Raw genomic sequence first — 13,945 nt, 5'->3', positions numbered from 1 at the left:
AAGCCTTTGAAAACAACTACCTTGTTGCTTCTGAATAACCTCAAGGCCAATCATTTCAAGATCTTTCAATCAATCTTCATACAACATGAACCTCCACAGTAATTGCTTAATAAACAAACATTTATTTAATTGAACTGAATCGGTTTTGATCTCATCCCAGCTAACCACTTTCTATAGGGAGCCTTTCCCAATCCCTCTTAATTCTAGTGCCTTTCCTCTGTTGGTTATCTCCAATTTATTTTGTTGTACCTAGTTGTTTGCTTGTCATATTCCACTTTAGACTGTGAGCTTCTTGAGATCAGGGATTGTCTTTCATGTTTCTTTGGATCCCCTGCACCTAGCACAATCCTTGGCACATAGCAGGTACTTAATAAATACTATTTGGTACTCCCTCCAGTGAACTGTGCCTTCTCATCTAGTGTGACCCTTGTCCAAGTCCTCCTGTACATCCTGCATATGTAGGGTCCATAAAATATATTGCTGGCCTTTCTCTGGATCACTTGACATTGTGTGGCTACCAATAGAGCACACAGACTATCCATCAATACTGTCTTATTTTTGCTACATGACCAAACCCCCTGCTTTTCTGGTTATGTATTTCATTGGCAATATCTTTGTCACTGCCTCTCCTGTACAATTATATGTTGCAAGCTACTAATACTCCCAGTACATCTCTCCATTGCCCTTTGGATGACTTTTAAATTTAATTCATTGGAGACCATGATATTTTAAAACAAAATGTATAGTAGGGTTGATGGGGTACAGACATTGGGAACCCCTCTTGAATTCTCCATGAATCTTCCCACTAGATCTGGCATTCTGTCTGAGGCTATAAGCCTATTGCTTTGTCCAATTGCCTCTGGATGCTTCCCATCCTTGGTTCTATCAAAATACCCTTAACCTAACCTAGCCCTCCATTGCCTGTTACCTTCCAATTGCCTCTAGCTGTTTCCCTTCCTCAGTCATATCAAAATCCCACTCTCTTGGTTCTGACCTCTAGTCACCCTAGTCCAATCAAGATCCTCCTTAGACTCCTCATCAAGGCCCTCCCTAAGCCCCTCCTCCCTAGACTACTAGACCACCCTCAGATCTCTCCCACAGTCTTTCTGTATATAAGATGTTCTTTGTCTCCAGGAAGGTGCTCAGATTCAATCTAGCTGAGATTCTATCTGGCCCAATACATGCCTCACAAATAGTGAGGCTTCTTAACTAATATGGTGGACCTTAAATAAACTTTGTTTTTCTTTGGCTAAAAGAAGGCTTAAATTGAATTCATTTGGGCAGGACCCGAGGTGTCAGTATTTTGCTGTCCCAAGCACCCCAAAGTTCAACAGGGTTAAAAACCTCCCTTGCTCTGATTCTCATGCTGTTACACTTGTATTAGCTCTGTTGGCTATCATATGACTATTGACTCATATTGAGCTTTCACTCCACTAAAATCCCTTTTTTTTCTTTCTAGTTTCTAGCTGTGACTCCCTCATTACATACTTTTGCTCTTGATTTTTGGAGCCCATGTAGGATTCTTCAGAAGTATGAAAGGTGCCCAGTAGGGGTAAAGGAAGCCTTGTTGAGCTGTAGGTGGCTGGAAAGGGTGCTTGGAGCTCCTTGACCTTGGTGGAAAAGCTGTTCAGAGTGGCTGGCATTGCACTACTCCCACTACCCCCCAAAAACCCAGGCCTGTTGAATGAACAGATTCTAGATGTGTGCAATGGAAATCTAGATCTCATCGGTTTGCTAACATAGTGCTGTCCACATGGAGAATGTCAGGGAGCTGCCTCTGAGAGAATTGTGAAGACCGGAGCATGAACAGAAGATGGTTCTGCTACTGTTTCTGGTTGGCCTGCTCTATATTTATAGGAGCCTTTTCCATTGACTGTGCAGTCAGAACTGTTGGCATCTTCCAAAGGGTCGGGAACAGTAGTGTTTTGGGTAGATTTGTGTCTAAGTAAGGTGACTCCTTCACTAATGGTGTCTTGTGAAAGATCCATGGTGTAAGAAGAAAAACTGTGCTGTCTCTCCCCCTCTCCCAAGGCCATGTAGCTCCCCAAGAAATGGGCCTAAGTTTTGGCCCTTTCGGTCATTTGTTTTCTTTCTAGGTGAGGGGAACAGAGTCTCTGATCTCATCCCAGAGTGTAAACCACAGGGATACAGGAGCCCAGGCTGGATGTAGTAGCCAGCCTAGCAAGCAACACCCTAAGGAGAAAGGGGGCCAGAACTCTAGCCATGTAGAAGCCAGGAGAGATTCTGCAAATTTGGTTTGACCAATGCTTTTTAAGGACTGAGCTAAATTGAGAATTTAAACCTCCTTTTTCTCAGCCACCAAAGTGGCGATTATGCCCCCAAGGTGTTCAGAGGAAATGTTTGTGCATTTGTTGCTATTAACTATGAAGTAAATATCCATTTGTAAAAGTGAATCCAATGTTAAGTGGTTAAGTGGAACTGCGATAGCTAGCCACTGGCACCCTTTTATTTAAAGAGGAATAGAAGGAACAGAGCGAGTGGCAATTTGAGCCAATAACTGAGAAACACCCATACTCCTTCAAGGTAAGAAACCTAACAGGAAGATGCAGCCTGGCTGAATGTAAGAGAGGGGGTCAGAGGGTACGTGTTTAACAGGGCTGGGGAGAGCCTGAAGTAACATGAGTAACAGAAGGAGAGCCACCCCAACAGGCCACCCAGTAAAGTATTTGAAAGCGATTCCTTAATTCTTTGTATTTGACTCTCCAGTATCTGTCACACAGTAGGTGCTTAAAATACTTATTGAATTCTATATCTTAACAAAAAACTACTGCAAAAAGGGGAAATTTCAGGGCACTATTCCTTTGTTCACTTCAAATGACACCAAGTAACTGGTTTGACCACCTCTTTTTGTACTGAATTGACTCGTTGTTTCTGGGTTGGATAACTGGAGGCGAAATTCCGGCATAGCTCTGCGCAGCTTCCAGTACAGAGAGGCAATTCCAAAGCCACGTTGGAGGTTCTTGGATGTACAGTAGGTGTAGGTGTGTGCGTGTGTGTATAACATATAATATATATTACATTTACAGAGAGAGACAGTGCCAGCTGTTTTCAGCGTGAGCGTCTATACCTGCAGGTCCTCCAACACCACCAGTCAGAGCGCGGTTTGGGTTGGTCTTATTGTCTAGACTGAGAAGCCGAGGGAGGAAACGTGAATGCGGGTGAAACTTAAAAGCCTGCCCCGAGGTCTCGGAGCGTGGTCTTTAACATTCAGCAGCACAGAAACCGCGGCCCAACTCTAAGCTTGGGCCGAAGAATAAGTCCTTGCCAAGTAAAACAGTATTTCGAAGGAATGAACGCTACCCTCATGGTACAGGACGGGGAAGCTGAGGCGAGGGGCACGCCCACCCCACAAAGCAGCACCGCGGCCCGGTAGGTTCCTCGTACCACACCGCGGTTTCTAAAGGTGCCAGGCCTCGGGTCACTACTTAGCGGCCTGTTCGCTGAATGGGGGTGACGTCACCCTAAGCGAGCACCTCGCAGGGCACCCTGGGCCATCTCCGGTCCTCCCGAGGAGTGTCTGGTCGCTGGACTCAGGCGGCGCTGGAGGAGAGGGGAGGCTGGTGCCCCGCCCCGCCCGCCCTCAGAACAGAGTCCGGTGCACGTGGCGTCACCGTGTCCCTGACGGCGCGGTCCTCTCCGCGATAACCGACCGGGGCAGGACGGTCCCTTCCAGCCGCTTTAACGAGCACTAACCAGCACCTGTGCAGCAGCTGCGCGGCTCTTTCTTTCCGCCCGGCCTTTTCCGGTCCCCTCCCCAGTCCCTGCCCAGCAGGTCTCCAGGTGAAGCTGCTTCTCTGCACGGACGGGCACAGGACCGGAGGCCCTGATATCTCTGACCCCTTCCTGTCCGGGCCCCGCGGGCAGCAGGGCGGGAGGGGAGCCCCGAGGGGGGAAGGCTCCCGCGCAGTCGCCCCGCCCCCTTCCCGGTAGCCTTTGCGCCCGGTCTCTCCTCTCCCCGCCGGGCCCCGGACAGCTTCCCCAAGATGGCGGCCGACAGTGAGGTGAGGCCTCTCCCCCCTCCCCCGGCTCGGTCCCCTCGCCTTCCCCGAGCCCCCCAGGCTGTGTCATCCCCCGGGGCTCAACCTTTCCCTGTCTTTTTCTTCCCGCAGCCCGAGTCGGAGGTGTTTGAGATCACGGACTTCACCACCGCCTCCGAGTGGGAAAGGTGAGTGAGCCGCTGCTCCGACCCCACAGCTTCCTCCGGTGGCCCCGGCAGGACCGAGCCTGCGTCCGGCCAGCCCGGCCCTTCCGGGGCCCCGGGTGCCCCAGGGCCGCCCCAGGCCATCCCCTCCACTCCCCTCCCCGGAACCCGCCTCCTTCCGGCTGCCCCTCCCTCCCCCCCCCCCCCCGCCCCGTTCACCGGGCCCCTTTCCCTTCCTGCTCTTGGAGTTAAAACCAGCTTCCTGTTTGGAATCCCACTTGCTGCTTGCCTTTACCTCCCCGTAGTCTTCCCTGCAAAAACGAGGCGTTGACTCGAGCCCCGGGGGGGCTCCGGCCCCAGCGCGGGGTGGTCCTCGCCGATCCCCGGCCTCCTCGTTCACGCGCGGGCTGTGGCCTTCTAGTACACCCCACCCACGCTAATGATGGCGAGGGCGTAAAGAAACGCAGAGCATGATCCGTAGAACGAGAGCTTAGAACGTATTTGGAGAAGTTAGAGTAAAATACAAATATTTCGCTTTTTACTAACGTGGGTCATAACCCACCTACAGTTTGGGAGATGGTCTTTGAGACTAGATGAGGCTGAAAAATTCCTTATCCTTTGAACACCAGTGATAAATTAGTTTTTGAATTTAGACAGACTAATCCGTAGACGACGGGCAGACAAGCCCATCATAGCTGTCCCCTCTACCCTACCCCAGCCATTCTTGACTTTCCAGCTTGGATGGCGTCTTGGGGCGTTTTTGTCCTTTGGGGGAAAATCACTTCTGCATCAGGATAGATGATTGGGATTAGGTTAAGTAGTCAAGTCTTTAAATCCAAGGGGTACTGTATACAGCTTAAACTGAAATGAGCTTTATGAGGAACTGCGTGGGCCTGCTTGGCTAGACTGTAGGGTGTGGAAACATAGGGCCATATTGAAAAAATTCTTTAGAAGCCAAGTTGGAATTTATATTTTATCCCAGAGGCAGTTAGCAGACTTTGGAGCTTGAGTAGGGGACTGAGGTAGAATGACTTGGACTTGGACGTAAGGAATACTTTGGCAGCTGTGTGGAGTATAGACCGGAGAGGGGAAGACGAGGAAAGAAAACTAACTAGGGTATTTCAGTGATAATACAGGTTAGAAGTGATGAGGTCCTGGTGTCTGGGTGAATAGTAAGAGGAAAATAGATGCAGAAGAAACACAAGATTTGACAGCTGACTTTATGCGCTCACTCTTTCACTCTCATACACACACACAAGTTAATTGTGAAAGCTGAGAGATTAATAAGGGAGATCTTAATAAGTTGATCATTGGTTCCTGAAAAGATAAATGAATTATACTTTCATTTTTATTTCTATGAGAAAGAAATACTTTAGGTAGGCTTTAGCAGTGTAGCAGGGTCTAACAATTAGTGGTTATGGGGAGTTTGTTTAACATCTTTATTCTCCATTTTCTATCCTTTAGTCAGGATACCAGAATTAGCTTCTTTTTTCAGGTAACTAAATGGCATCTTAATTTAAGAATTCTTTTTCTTTTTAAAGCAGTATAAAGTATTCTGGGTTGACATGTTTGGAAAGTATTTTTTTTTCCTTCCTAGGTTTATTTCAAAAGTTGAAGAAGTCTTGAATGACTGGAAACTAATTGGAAACTCAGTGGGAAAGCCACTTGAAAAGGTCAGATTTGCTATTTGCTGTATAAAAAAACACTTTCAAAATTGTTATTTGCCAGAATAGTCCTTTGTATCTTTAAAGTTTAAACTATTTAAAGTTATGTGTAATCTCCTTAAACATTACCTAATGGTTATTGATTACAGGCATATTTCAGTCTCTAGCCAAAAAAAATATATGTTTGTGAAACATTAAAAAAATAAAGTTTTATACAGAATACAAAAGTTTGTGGGTGATTTTTTTTTTTGCTTTCCTTTCCCATGTGGAGAAAAATAGTAAAGACTTCATTCCTTTGCTTTCTCTACTGTATATTAGGGAAATATTCATCAGAATACTTTCATTAGTTTAATTAAATAAAGACACTTAGCAATTGTAGGACTAAGAATTTTGTTTGACTGTTTACTCATTTACTGTTTTGATTTATTCAGACCTTTCTAGCTTTCTGACTTTGGGCAAGTTAATTTACTTTCTAAGCCTCAGTTTCTTCTTTTGTAAAATCCTGATAATAATGGCGTATAATTCATAGAGTTGTGAGAATCAAGTGAAATAAAATATGTAAAGTGCTTTAATCTTAAAACTCTGTATACATTCTAGCTACTACTACCCTCATTACTACCACCCCTTTGGAGGTGACACTTTTTATTTGTCTCAATTTTTTCTAATAGTGTAGAGAATGGTACTTGTCTTTCCTATCTTATGTGTGTATTAGAGATGTGAGAATTAAAAATTTTTAGTTCTGTAGTGGAAAACTATAGAGGAGGTGAAGGGAGAGAGAAAATGTAGATTTGAAAATAAAATTAAAAAATTTTAAAGTATTTAACAGTTCACACCTCAGTTAAGATGTGTAAGCAAAGCTAAGTTTTCTGCAGATCATTAACACCTTTTATGGCCAAAATCAAAGTTTGTTATAAATTCTTATTTTATAACAGTAAGTGGAATTTAGAGAAAATAGCCTCTCTGACCTCAAGTACTTTCTTTTTTAGCATAATGTTTAAAATATATTTGTTTATAAGAAAAATTATATTAACATAAAGATAATTTAAAGTATTATAAAAGAAAACTGCTTATTATCTCCTTAGAGATTTTAGCTGTTTGAACTTCACATAGAATTCTTAGTGTAAGTAGATTAGATTACTTTAGATGCTTAACCTCTTGGGCAAATATCTTAAATTTAACAAATTAATATTCATATTTTGGTTATGAGGGTTTTTTAGTGACTTCAGGACTCTTCTAAGATGTTGTAAACCTCTTTGAAAGCTTCAAATGCTGTATTTCCTCTGTCACCATATAAACTGGAGCAGAAAAATAATACTTAATAAGGAGTTTTAAGTAATTTGAAGAATTGTGGTGTGCCGTAATGAATGTCTTCAAATTCTGGCGTAAATTGAAATTTTTCCTTAAAACTCTGAAACGTAAACCTATTATCAAATTTTAAATATTTAAACACATTCAGAAAGTTTTAAGTGTGTACTAGTAGAAGAGATTAAATTGCATATGACAAGAGCATGAATTAAGCAAAAGTAGAGAAAGACAAGTAGGGTATTTGTAGGTTCTTTAATTATGCTCAATATTAGTTAGACCAAAGATTCTTAACCTAGAGTCTGGATAGATTTCGTGGAGCCTGAAAATGTTATGGAGAAAAAATTAGTTCAATTTCACTGACCTCTACCTGAAATTTAGCCTTTCCTTCAGTTATAAATAACTATTCTGAGAAGGGGTCTATAGATTTTACCAGACTGCCAAAAGGGTCCATGACACAAAATAGTTTAAGAAACACCAATTAAGATGCTTATGCTACTGAAACCAGTTCTGGACTTCATAAATTGTAAAGCATCATAAAGTTCATTGATGGTTTGAAAAGGAAGGTCCACGGAGGAAAGGTAGTAAAGCAACTTAGATTCTAGAGCTGGAGAGACAGAGAGAGAGAAAGCAGAGGGTATTGGTTCTTGTCCCTATTGAAGATGAATTTAAAGAAAGTTTAACTTAAAACTACAGGTTAATGGATTTAGGTTAGATAAAAGCTTATTAAGAGATTTAAATTTTAAGTGCTAGTAAAATTCTCTAAGGGAAACTTTGGAATTGTCTTCTCAAAATTATTAAAAATGACAGAATCTCATCCATCCAGGATGGTGTAAGTATGGCCCTGGGTAAATTGAAACTAACCATTACAGATACCTTTCAGTACTGTAACTACGTTTTATTTATATATATACATGTATATGTGTGTATATACATATACACACATATTTCTTTAAAGTAATTTTTATGAGCTGTTAAATTTGAAGCTGTAAAGAAGAATCAGGTATAGCTGAGTCGTTTCTACCTTTTAAATCCCACTGAAAAAAATTATAAGGAGAAACTAATTAATGTTAGGTAACATGAATAAAAAAGTATTAAAATGAATGCATATTTTTCATACCCATTAAATGCATTGGGTTGATATTTACCCTATAATTTAGAGTCTCGTAGAAATAATGACAGGTTAAAAATAAATTTTAATTATAGGTTTACCTTTCTTTGAGGAAACCCCAAAGTAAGTGACAAAATAAAAAAATTAAGGGGATGTTTAGTTGTATTACAAAATTTTTATTCCTATAACTATAATCTTCAAGGATGTTAGGTGTTGGTTTATGGCTCATTTGATGTGGCTAGTGTATCAATAAGTAGAGAACTGGAGGATAGAAAGCTTGAAAATCAATCAGAAGTAGAGATAATAAAAATCAAAGGAACAGTAGGACTAAATTAAATAAGAGCTTTTAAAAGTGTACCTCTGTTGTGCAAATTGAGTAAGCAATGTGAATTTATTGTCATTTTTATTTATTTTGCTCTTTTAAGTAGTAACTAAAGCTTTAGCAAATTAATTTCAGAGAAAAATATGAACATATCTGTTTATTTGCAATAGATTTGTGGCAGCTAGGCAACACAGTGGACCTTGGAGTCAGAAAGACCCGAGTTCAGATTCCACTTCACTTATTAGCTCTGTGACCCTGGAGCAAGTAATTTATAACCCCTCTTTGCCTCAATTTCCTCATCTGTAAAATGGAGATAATAATTTATTGGCATACTACTATGAGAATCAAATAATAATTTTAAAGCACTTAATAGCACAATACTTGACACATAGAGCTATATAAATGTAAGCTATGATCACTGTTATCATTATTATTAGAAGTTTCATGGCCATAAATGTTGATATTATAAACAGTTTGTTATAAGATTCTTAATATATAGTAAAATGTAATTTAGAAAGAGAGCATTTGTTATCTTAAATATTTCCTTAAACATATTTGAAGTGCTTTTTTTAAAAAGAAAATTGGTATATCAACATAAATATTACTGAATGAACTTTTGCAAAATAAAACTTAGTATTTCTGTAGATATTTCAGCTGTTTAAACTTCAAGTAGATTTCCTTCTGTATAGTGCTTTGCAAGTACAGACCCTTTTCACTTTCCCCGTTGTTCTTCTCATTCTCAGCTCCTCTTTCATGTTTTGGGACCATGTACCTTGGGATGATCTGATCCATCCTTCTTATTTTACCTATGAGGAAACTTGTAGAGATGAAGTAACTTTGTCCAAAGTTACAAAGTAGTAATTAACCAAGTTAGGATATGAGCTCAGGACATCTGAAAGCCACTGTGGAAGGCTAAACAGTTGGTGGTAGAGACTAAATATAGTAGTGTACTAAACTGTATAGTACTTCTTAAACTGTGGGTTACAATCCCATATGGGGTCGTGACCCACAATTTAAGAAGTGCTGAAAGGCTCGCAAGTGGAAAAAGTTTAAGAAGCCTTGGTAAAGTATAATTTAGTTTAGAAATTGTTGCTCTGATGCCCAAAGTAATTAATGTCTGTAGAAGAGTAAGTTAAATTACTACAGGACACTATTTAATACTTCAGGAGTTAGCTTACTTTGGATATTTGTTTGGTGCAATAGTTTAGGTGGGTTAGGTTCTTCAGTGAGTGTCCGATTAAGCCCTTAAAAATCACTTGATTTCATCATGCAATGATGATCAATGGGTTTATGTGATTTCACTTTCAGCTATGAAGATTGTAACCCTGCCATTCCTTTTCATCCTTTTAGATTTTTATCTCTGTACTGGTACCCTGTCAGTTGAATTATGACAGTTTTATTTTTTTGTCTATTTTGTTTCTCCAGCAGCACAGTGCCCAACATATAGTAGGTGCTTAATCAACGCTTTTTGAAATAATGAATTAATTCTTGCCTTTCCATAAATTTGTTGGAGTTTGTCCAAGTAATGTGCTGGAGGTTTTCCTCCTGTTATTTTCATTTCTCAAGTGTACCACTTGAACTATTTCATTCTCTCTACCTCCTTTTTCAGTCATTTAGATTCTTGATAATTTCTTAAGGTGTTTTTCAAAGGTAGACCATCTATAAATATGATAGACACTTAAAATTTTAAAAACATGTATGGGGAGAGACCTAAAAAGTTTATTTTCTTTTTTTGAAAACATGCTCTAAAAGTGATATCCTCTTTGGTCAGGTGTGTTTTAAAATCAATATTTTGTAATGAAACATTTTTGCATTTTGATTTCATTAAAATATTGGTAGGCAGTGCTTTATTTCCTTATGACTTTTATTTTCCATTTTTGGCTTTCATTTCCTAAATTTTGTTTGGTAAGAATATTGTACTGAATTTTATATTCAGGGCAGTCTCTAACTTATTAGTGGTTTCTATGCTACTAGATGGCTATGATAGTCCCTTCTAATTTTCAAAGTATCTGATTGTATTTGTGAATGAGTTTTTTGAAACTTGGGATAAATTTGTCCAATGTTAAAAATGATGTGTAGGCTAGGCTACAAAAATATGTTTTACCCATAATATAAGTGAAATTATAGTATTAATAACACAAGTAGTCTGTAACTTAAAAACATTTCTTTTTTTTTTTTAATTTCACTTTTAACATTCATTTTCACAGAATTTTTGGGCTCCAAATTTTCTCCCCCCTTGTCCCTTCCCCCCACCCCAAAACACCAAGCATTCTAATTGCCCCTATCTCCACTCCGCTCTCTTCTCCATCATTCCTTTCTGCCCTTGTCTCCATCCTCTCCTCTGTCCTGTTGGGCCAAATAACTTTCTATACCCCTTTACCTGTATTTCTTATTTCCTAGTGGCAAGAACAGTACTTGACAGTTATTCCTAGAACTTTGAGTTGCAACTTCTTTTCCTCCCTCCCTCCCCTCCCCCTCCCTTTGGAAGGCAAGCAATTCAATATCAGCCAAATCTGTGTAGTTTTGCAAATGACTTCCATAATAGTCGTGTTATATAAGACTAACTCCATCCTATCCTGCTTCCAATTACTTCTATTCTCTCTTTTGATCCTGTCCCTCCATGTGAGTGTCGACCTCAAATTGTACCCTCCTCCCCATGCCTTCCCTTCCATCGTCCCCCCCACCCTGTTTATCCCCTTGTCCCCCACCTTCCTGTATTGTAAGATAGGTTTTCATACGAAAATGAGTGTGCATTTTATTCCTTCCTTTAGTGGAATGTGATGAGAGTAAGCTTCATGTTTTTTCTCTCACCCTCCCCCCTTTTCCCTCCACTGAAAAATCTTTTGCTTGCCTCTTTTATGAGAGATAATTTGCCCCATTCCATTTCTCCCTTTCTCCTCCCATATATTTCTCTCTCACTGCTTGATTTCATTTTTTTTTTTAAGATATGATCCCATCCTATTCAATTCACTCTGCGCACTCTCTCTCTATGAGTGTGTGTGTGTGCATGTGTGTGTGTGTAATCCCACCCAGTACCCAGATACTGAATAGTTTCAAGAGTTACTAATATTGTCTTTCCATGTAGGGATGTAAACAGTTCAACTTTTATAAGTCCCTTATGACTTCTCTTTGCTGTTCACCTTTTCATGGTTCTCTTCATTCTTGTGTTTGAAAGTCAAATTTTCTTTCAGCTCTGGTCTTTTCATCAAGAATGCTTGAAAGTCCTCTATTTCATTGAAAGACCAATTTTTCCCCTGAAGTATTATACTCAGTTTTGCTGGGTAGGTGATTCTTGGTTTTAGTCCTAATTCCTTTGACTTCTGGAATATCCTATTCCATGCCCTTCGATCCCTTAATGTGGAAGCTGCTAGATCTTGTGTTATCCTGATGGTATTTCCACATTACTTGAATTGTTTCTTTCTAGCTGCTTGCAATATTTTCTCCTTGATCTGGGAACTCTGGAATTTGGCCACAATGTTCCTAGGAGTTTCTCTTTTGGGATCTCTTTCAGGTGGTGATCTGTGGATTCTTTCAATATTTATTTTGCCTTCTGGTTCTAGAATCTCAGGGCAGTTTTCCTTGATAATTTCATGAAAGATGATGTCTAGGCTCTTTTTTTGATCCTGGCTTTCAGGTAGGCCCATAATTTTTAAATTGTCTCTCCTGGATCTATTCTCCAGGTCAGTTGTTTTTCCAATGAAATATTTCACATTATCTTCCATTTTTTCATTCTTTTGGTTTTGTTTTGTGATTTCTTGGTTTCTCATAAAGTCATTAGCCTCCATCTGTGCCATTCTAATTTTGAAATAACTCTTTTCTTCAGTGAGCTTTTGAATCTCCTTTTCCATTTGGCTAATTCTGCTTTTGAAAGCATTCTTCTCCTCATTGGCTTCTTGAACCTCCTTTGCCAATTGAGTTAGCCTATTTTTCAGGGTGTTATTTTCTTCCGCATTTTTTTGGGTCTCCTTTAGCAGGGTGCTGATTTGTTGTTCATACTTTGCTTGCAAGTCTTTTATTACTCTTCCCAGTTTTTCCTCCACCTCTCTATCATGATTTTGAAAATTGTTTGGGCTCTTTAAGACCTTTTCCCAGAACTGATCCCATTGAGTGGGCTGGGATGTAGAAGCACTGACTTCAGTGTCTACCCCTGATGGTGAGCACCACTCTTCCTCATCAGAAGGGAAAGGAGGAGAAACCTGGTCACCAAGAAAGTAACCCTCAATAGTCTTGGTTTTTTTCCCTTTTCTGGGCATTTTCCCAGCCAGTGACTTGAGCTCTGACTGTTCTCCTCACACCCACCTCGCCTCTGGATCCTCCCAGCCTGTGCTTGGGGTCTGAGAATCAAATGCTGCTTCCCAGCCTCAGTGCTTTGGGCGGGGGCAGGGCTGCTATTCAGTGTGAGATTAAGTTCAGGTGCTCAGGTGGGGGCAGGGCCGCCTCACGGGCTCAGTTCCCTCAGGGGGTTTATGCAGAGACCTTCAACAATGGATCCAGGCTCCTGCCTGCTTGGGGAGCCTGGGTCTCCTCCCGCCTCCGCTGTTGCCTTCTGAGAGGGCCTGAGTATGGGGGCACCCCACTCCCCTCTCGACCCACCAAAGAGACCTTCTCACCGACCCCCATCACCTGTGGGCGGAGGGACCCGCGTGGCCGCTGGAGATCCTGTCCCTGAAGTCCGCTCGGATCTGTTCCTCTCGGTGCCGGGGCAGTGCAGGGCTGGGCTGGGCTTCGCGTCCGCAGCGCGACGGACCTTTTCCAAGAGGTTTGCAGGTCCCTCTGGAACAGAAATCTTATCCACTCCACTATTATGTGGCTTCTCCTGCTCCTGAATTTATTGGCGGCTCTTTACTACAGATATTTCATGGGCTGTGGGTTCAGAGCTAGCGTATTTGTGTGTTTCTACTCCGCCATCTTGGCTCTGCCCCCCCAAAAAACATTTCTTATAAAAGAATAACTAATCCACTTGAGAATTTACCTCCCTGACTGGTATGACCAAAAAAACTCTTCTTTTTTTGTTGGAGATGTAATGTTTTATTTTGTGTGAGAAACAGCAAGGAGGCCAGTCTTTAAGTATTTAGAAACTATGCCTTTTCCTTCCTTTCTTCCAAAGTTGACCCAACTCCCTGTTGGAGCTATCACCTTTCACATTTAATAATGGCTGGAGCTGATCCTGGCTTGCTGTTAAAACCGACTCCCTTAATTTCCAGGTCTTTGCCACAACAAAAAGGAGCTACTGTATTTTTGTATGTGTAAATATTTTGCTCCTTCTTTTATCTTTTTGAAGTATAGGCTTAATAGTAATATCTCTGTATTTCCTCCTACTTTATCCTTCCATGAAAGCTACCTGGAAGTGAAAGAATTCCAACTCCAATTATTGAGGCTATAGC

At 41.0% G+C, this 13,945-nt stretch overlaps 1 protein-coding gene across 3 annotated transcripts in view; it reads left to right on the top strand.

Annotated features, from left to right (window-relative positions):
* The first annotated feature begins 3,507 nt into the window (after window positions 1-3,507).
* RAB3GAP1 (RAB3 GTPase activating protein catalytic subunit 1) overlaps window positions 3,508-13,945 on the top strand; it is an 87,750-nt gene continuing 77,312 nt past the window's right edge. Inside the window, exons 1-3 of one of the 3 annotated variants that reach the window (XM_072613234.1) lie at window positions 3,508-4,022; window positions 4,131-4,186; window positions 5,760-5,835. In XM_072613234.1, the coding sequence (XP_072469335.1) occupies window positions 4,005-4,022; window positions 4,131-4,186; window positions 5,760-5,835 (150 nt within the window). In that variant the 5' untranslated portion in view covers window positions 3,508-4,004. Of the gene's footprint in view, window positions 4,023-4,130; window positions 4,187-5,759; window positions 5,836-7,116; window positions 7,209-13,945 lie in introns of those variants that run through there. The other 2 variants (XM_072613237.1, XM_072613236.1) reach the window with 2 other exon arrangements.

Source organism: Notamacropus eugenii, chromosome 5 (assembly GCF_028372415.1).
Source record: "Notamacropus eugenii isolate mMacEug1 chromosome 5, mMacEug1.pri_v2, whole genome shotgun sequence".
NCBI lineage: Eukaryota > Metazoa > Chordata > Mammalia > Diprotodontia > Macropodidae > Notamacropus > Notamacropus eugenii.
This window is presented reverse-complemented; position numbering and strand designations above follow the sequence as displayed.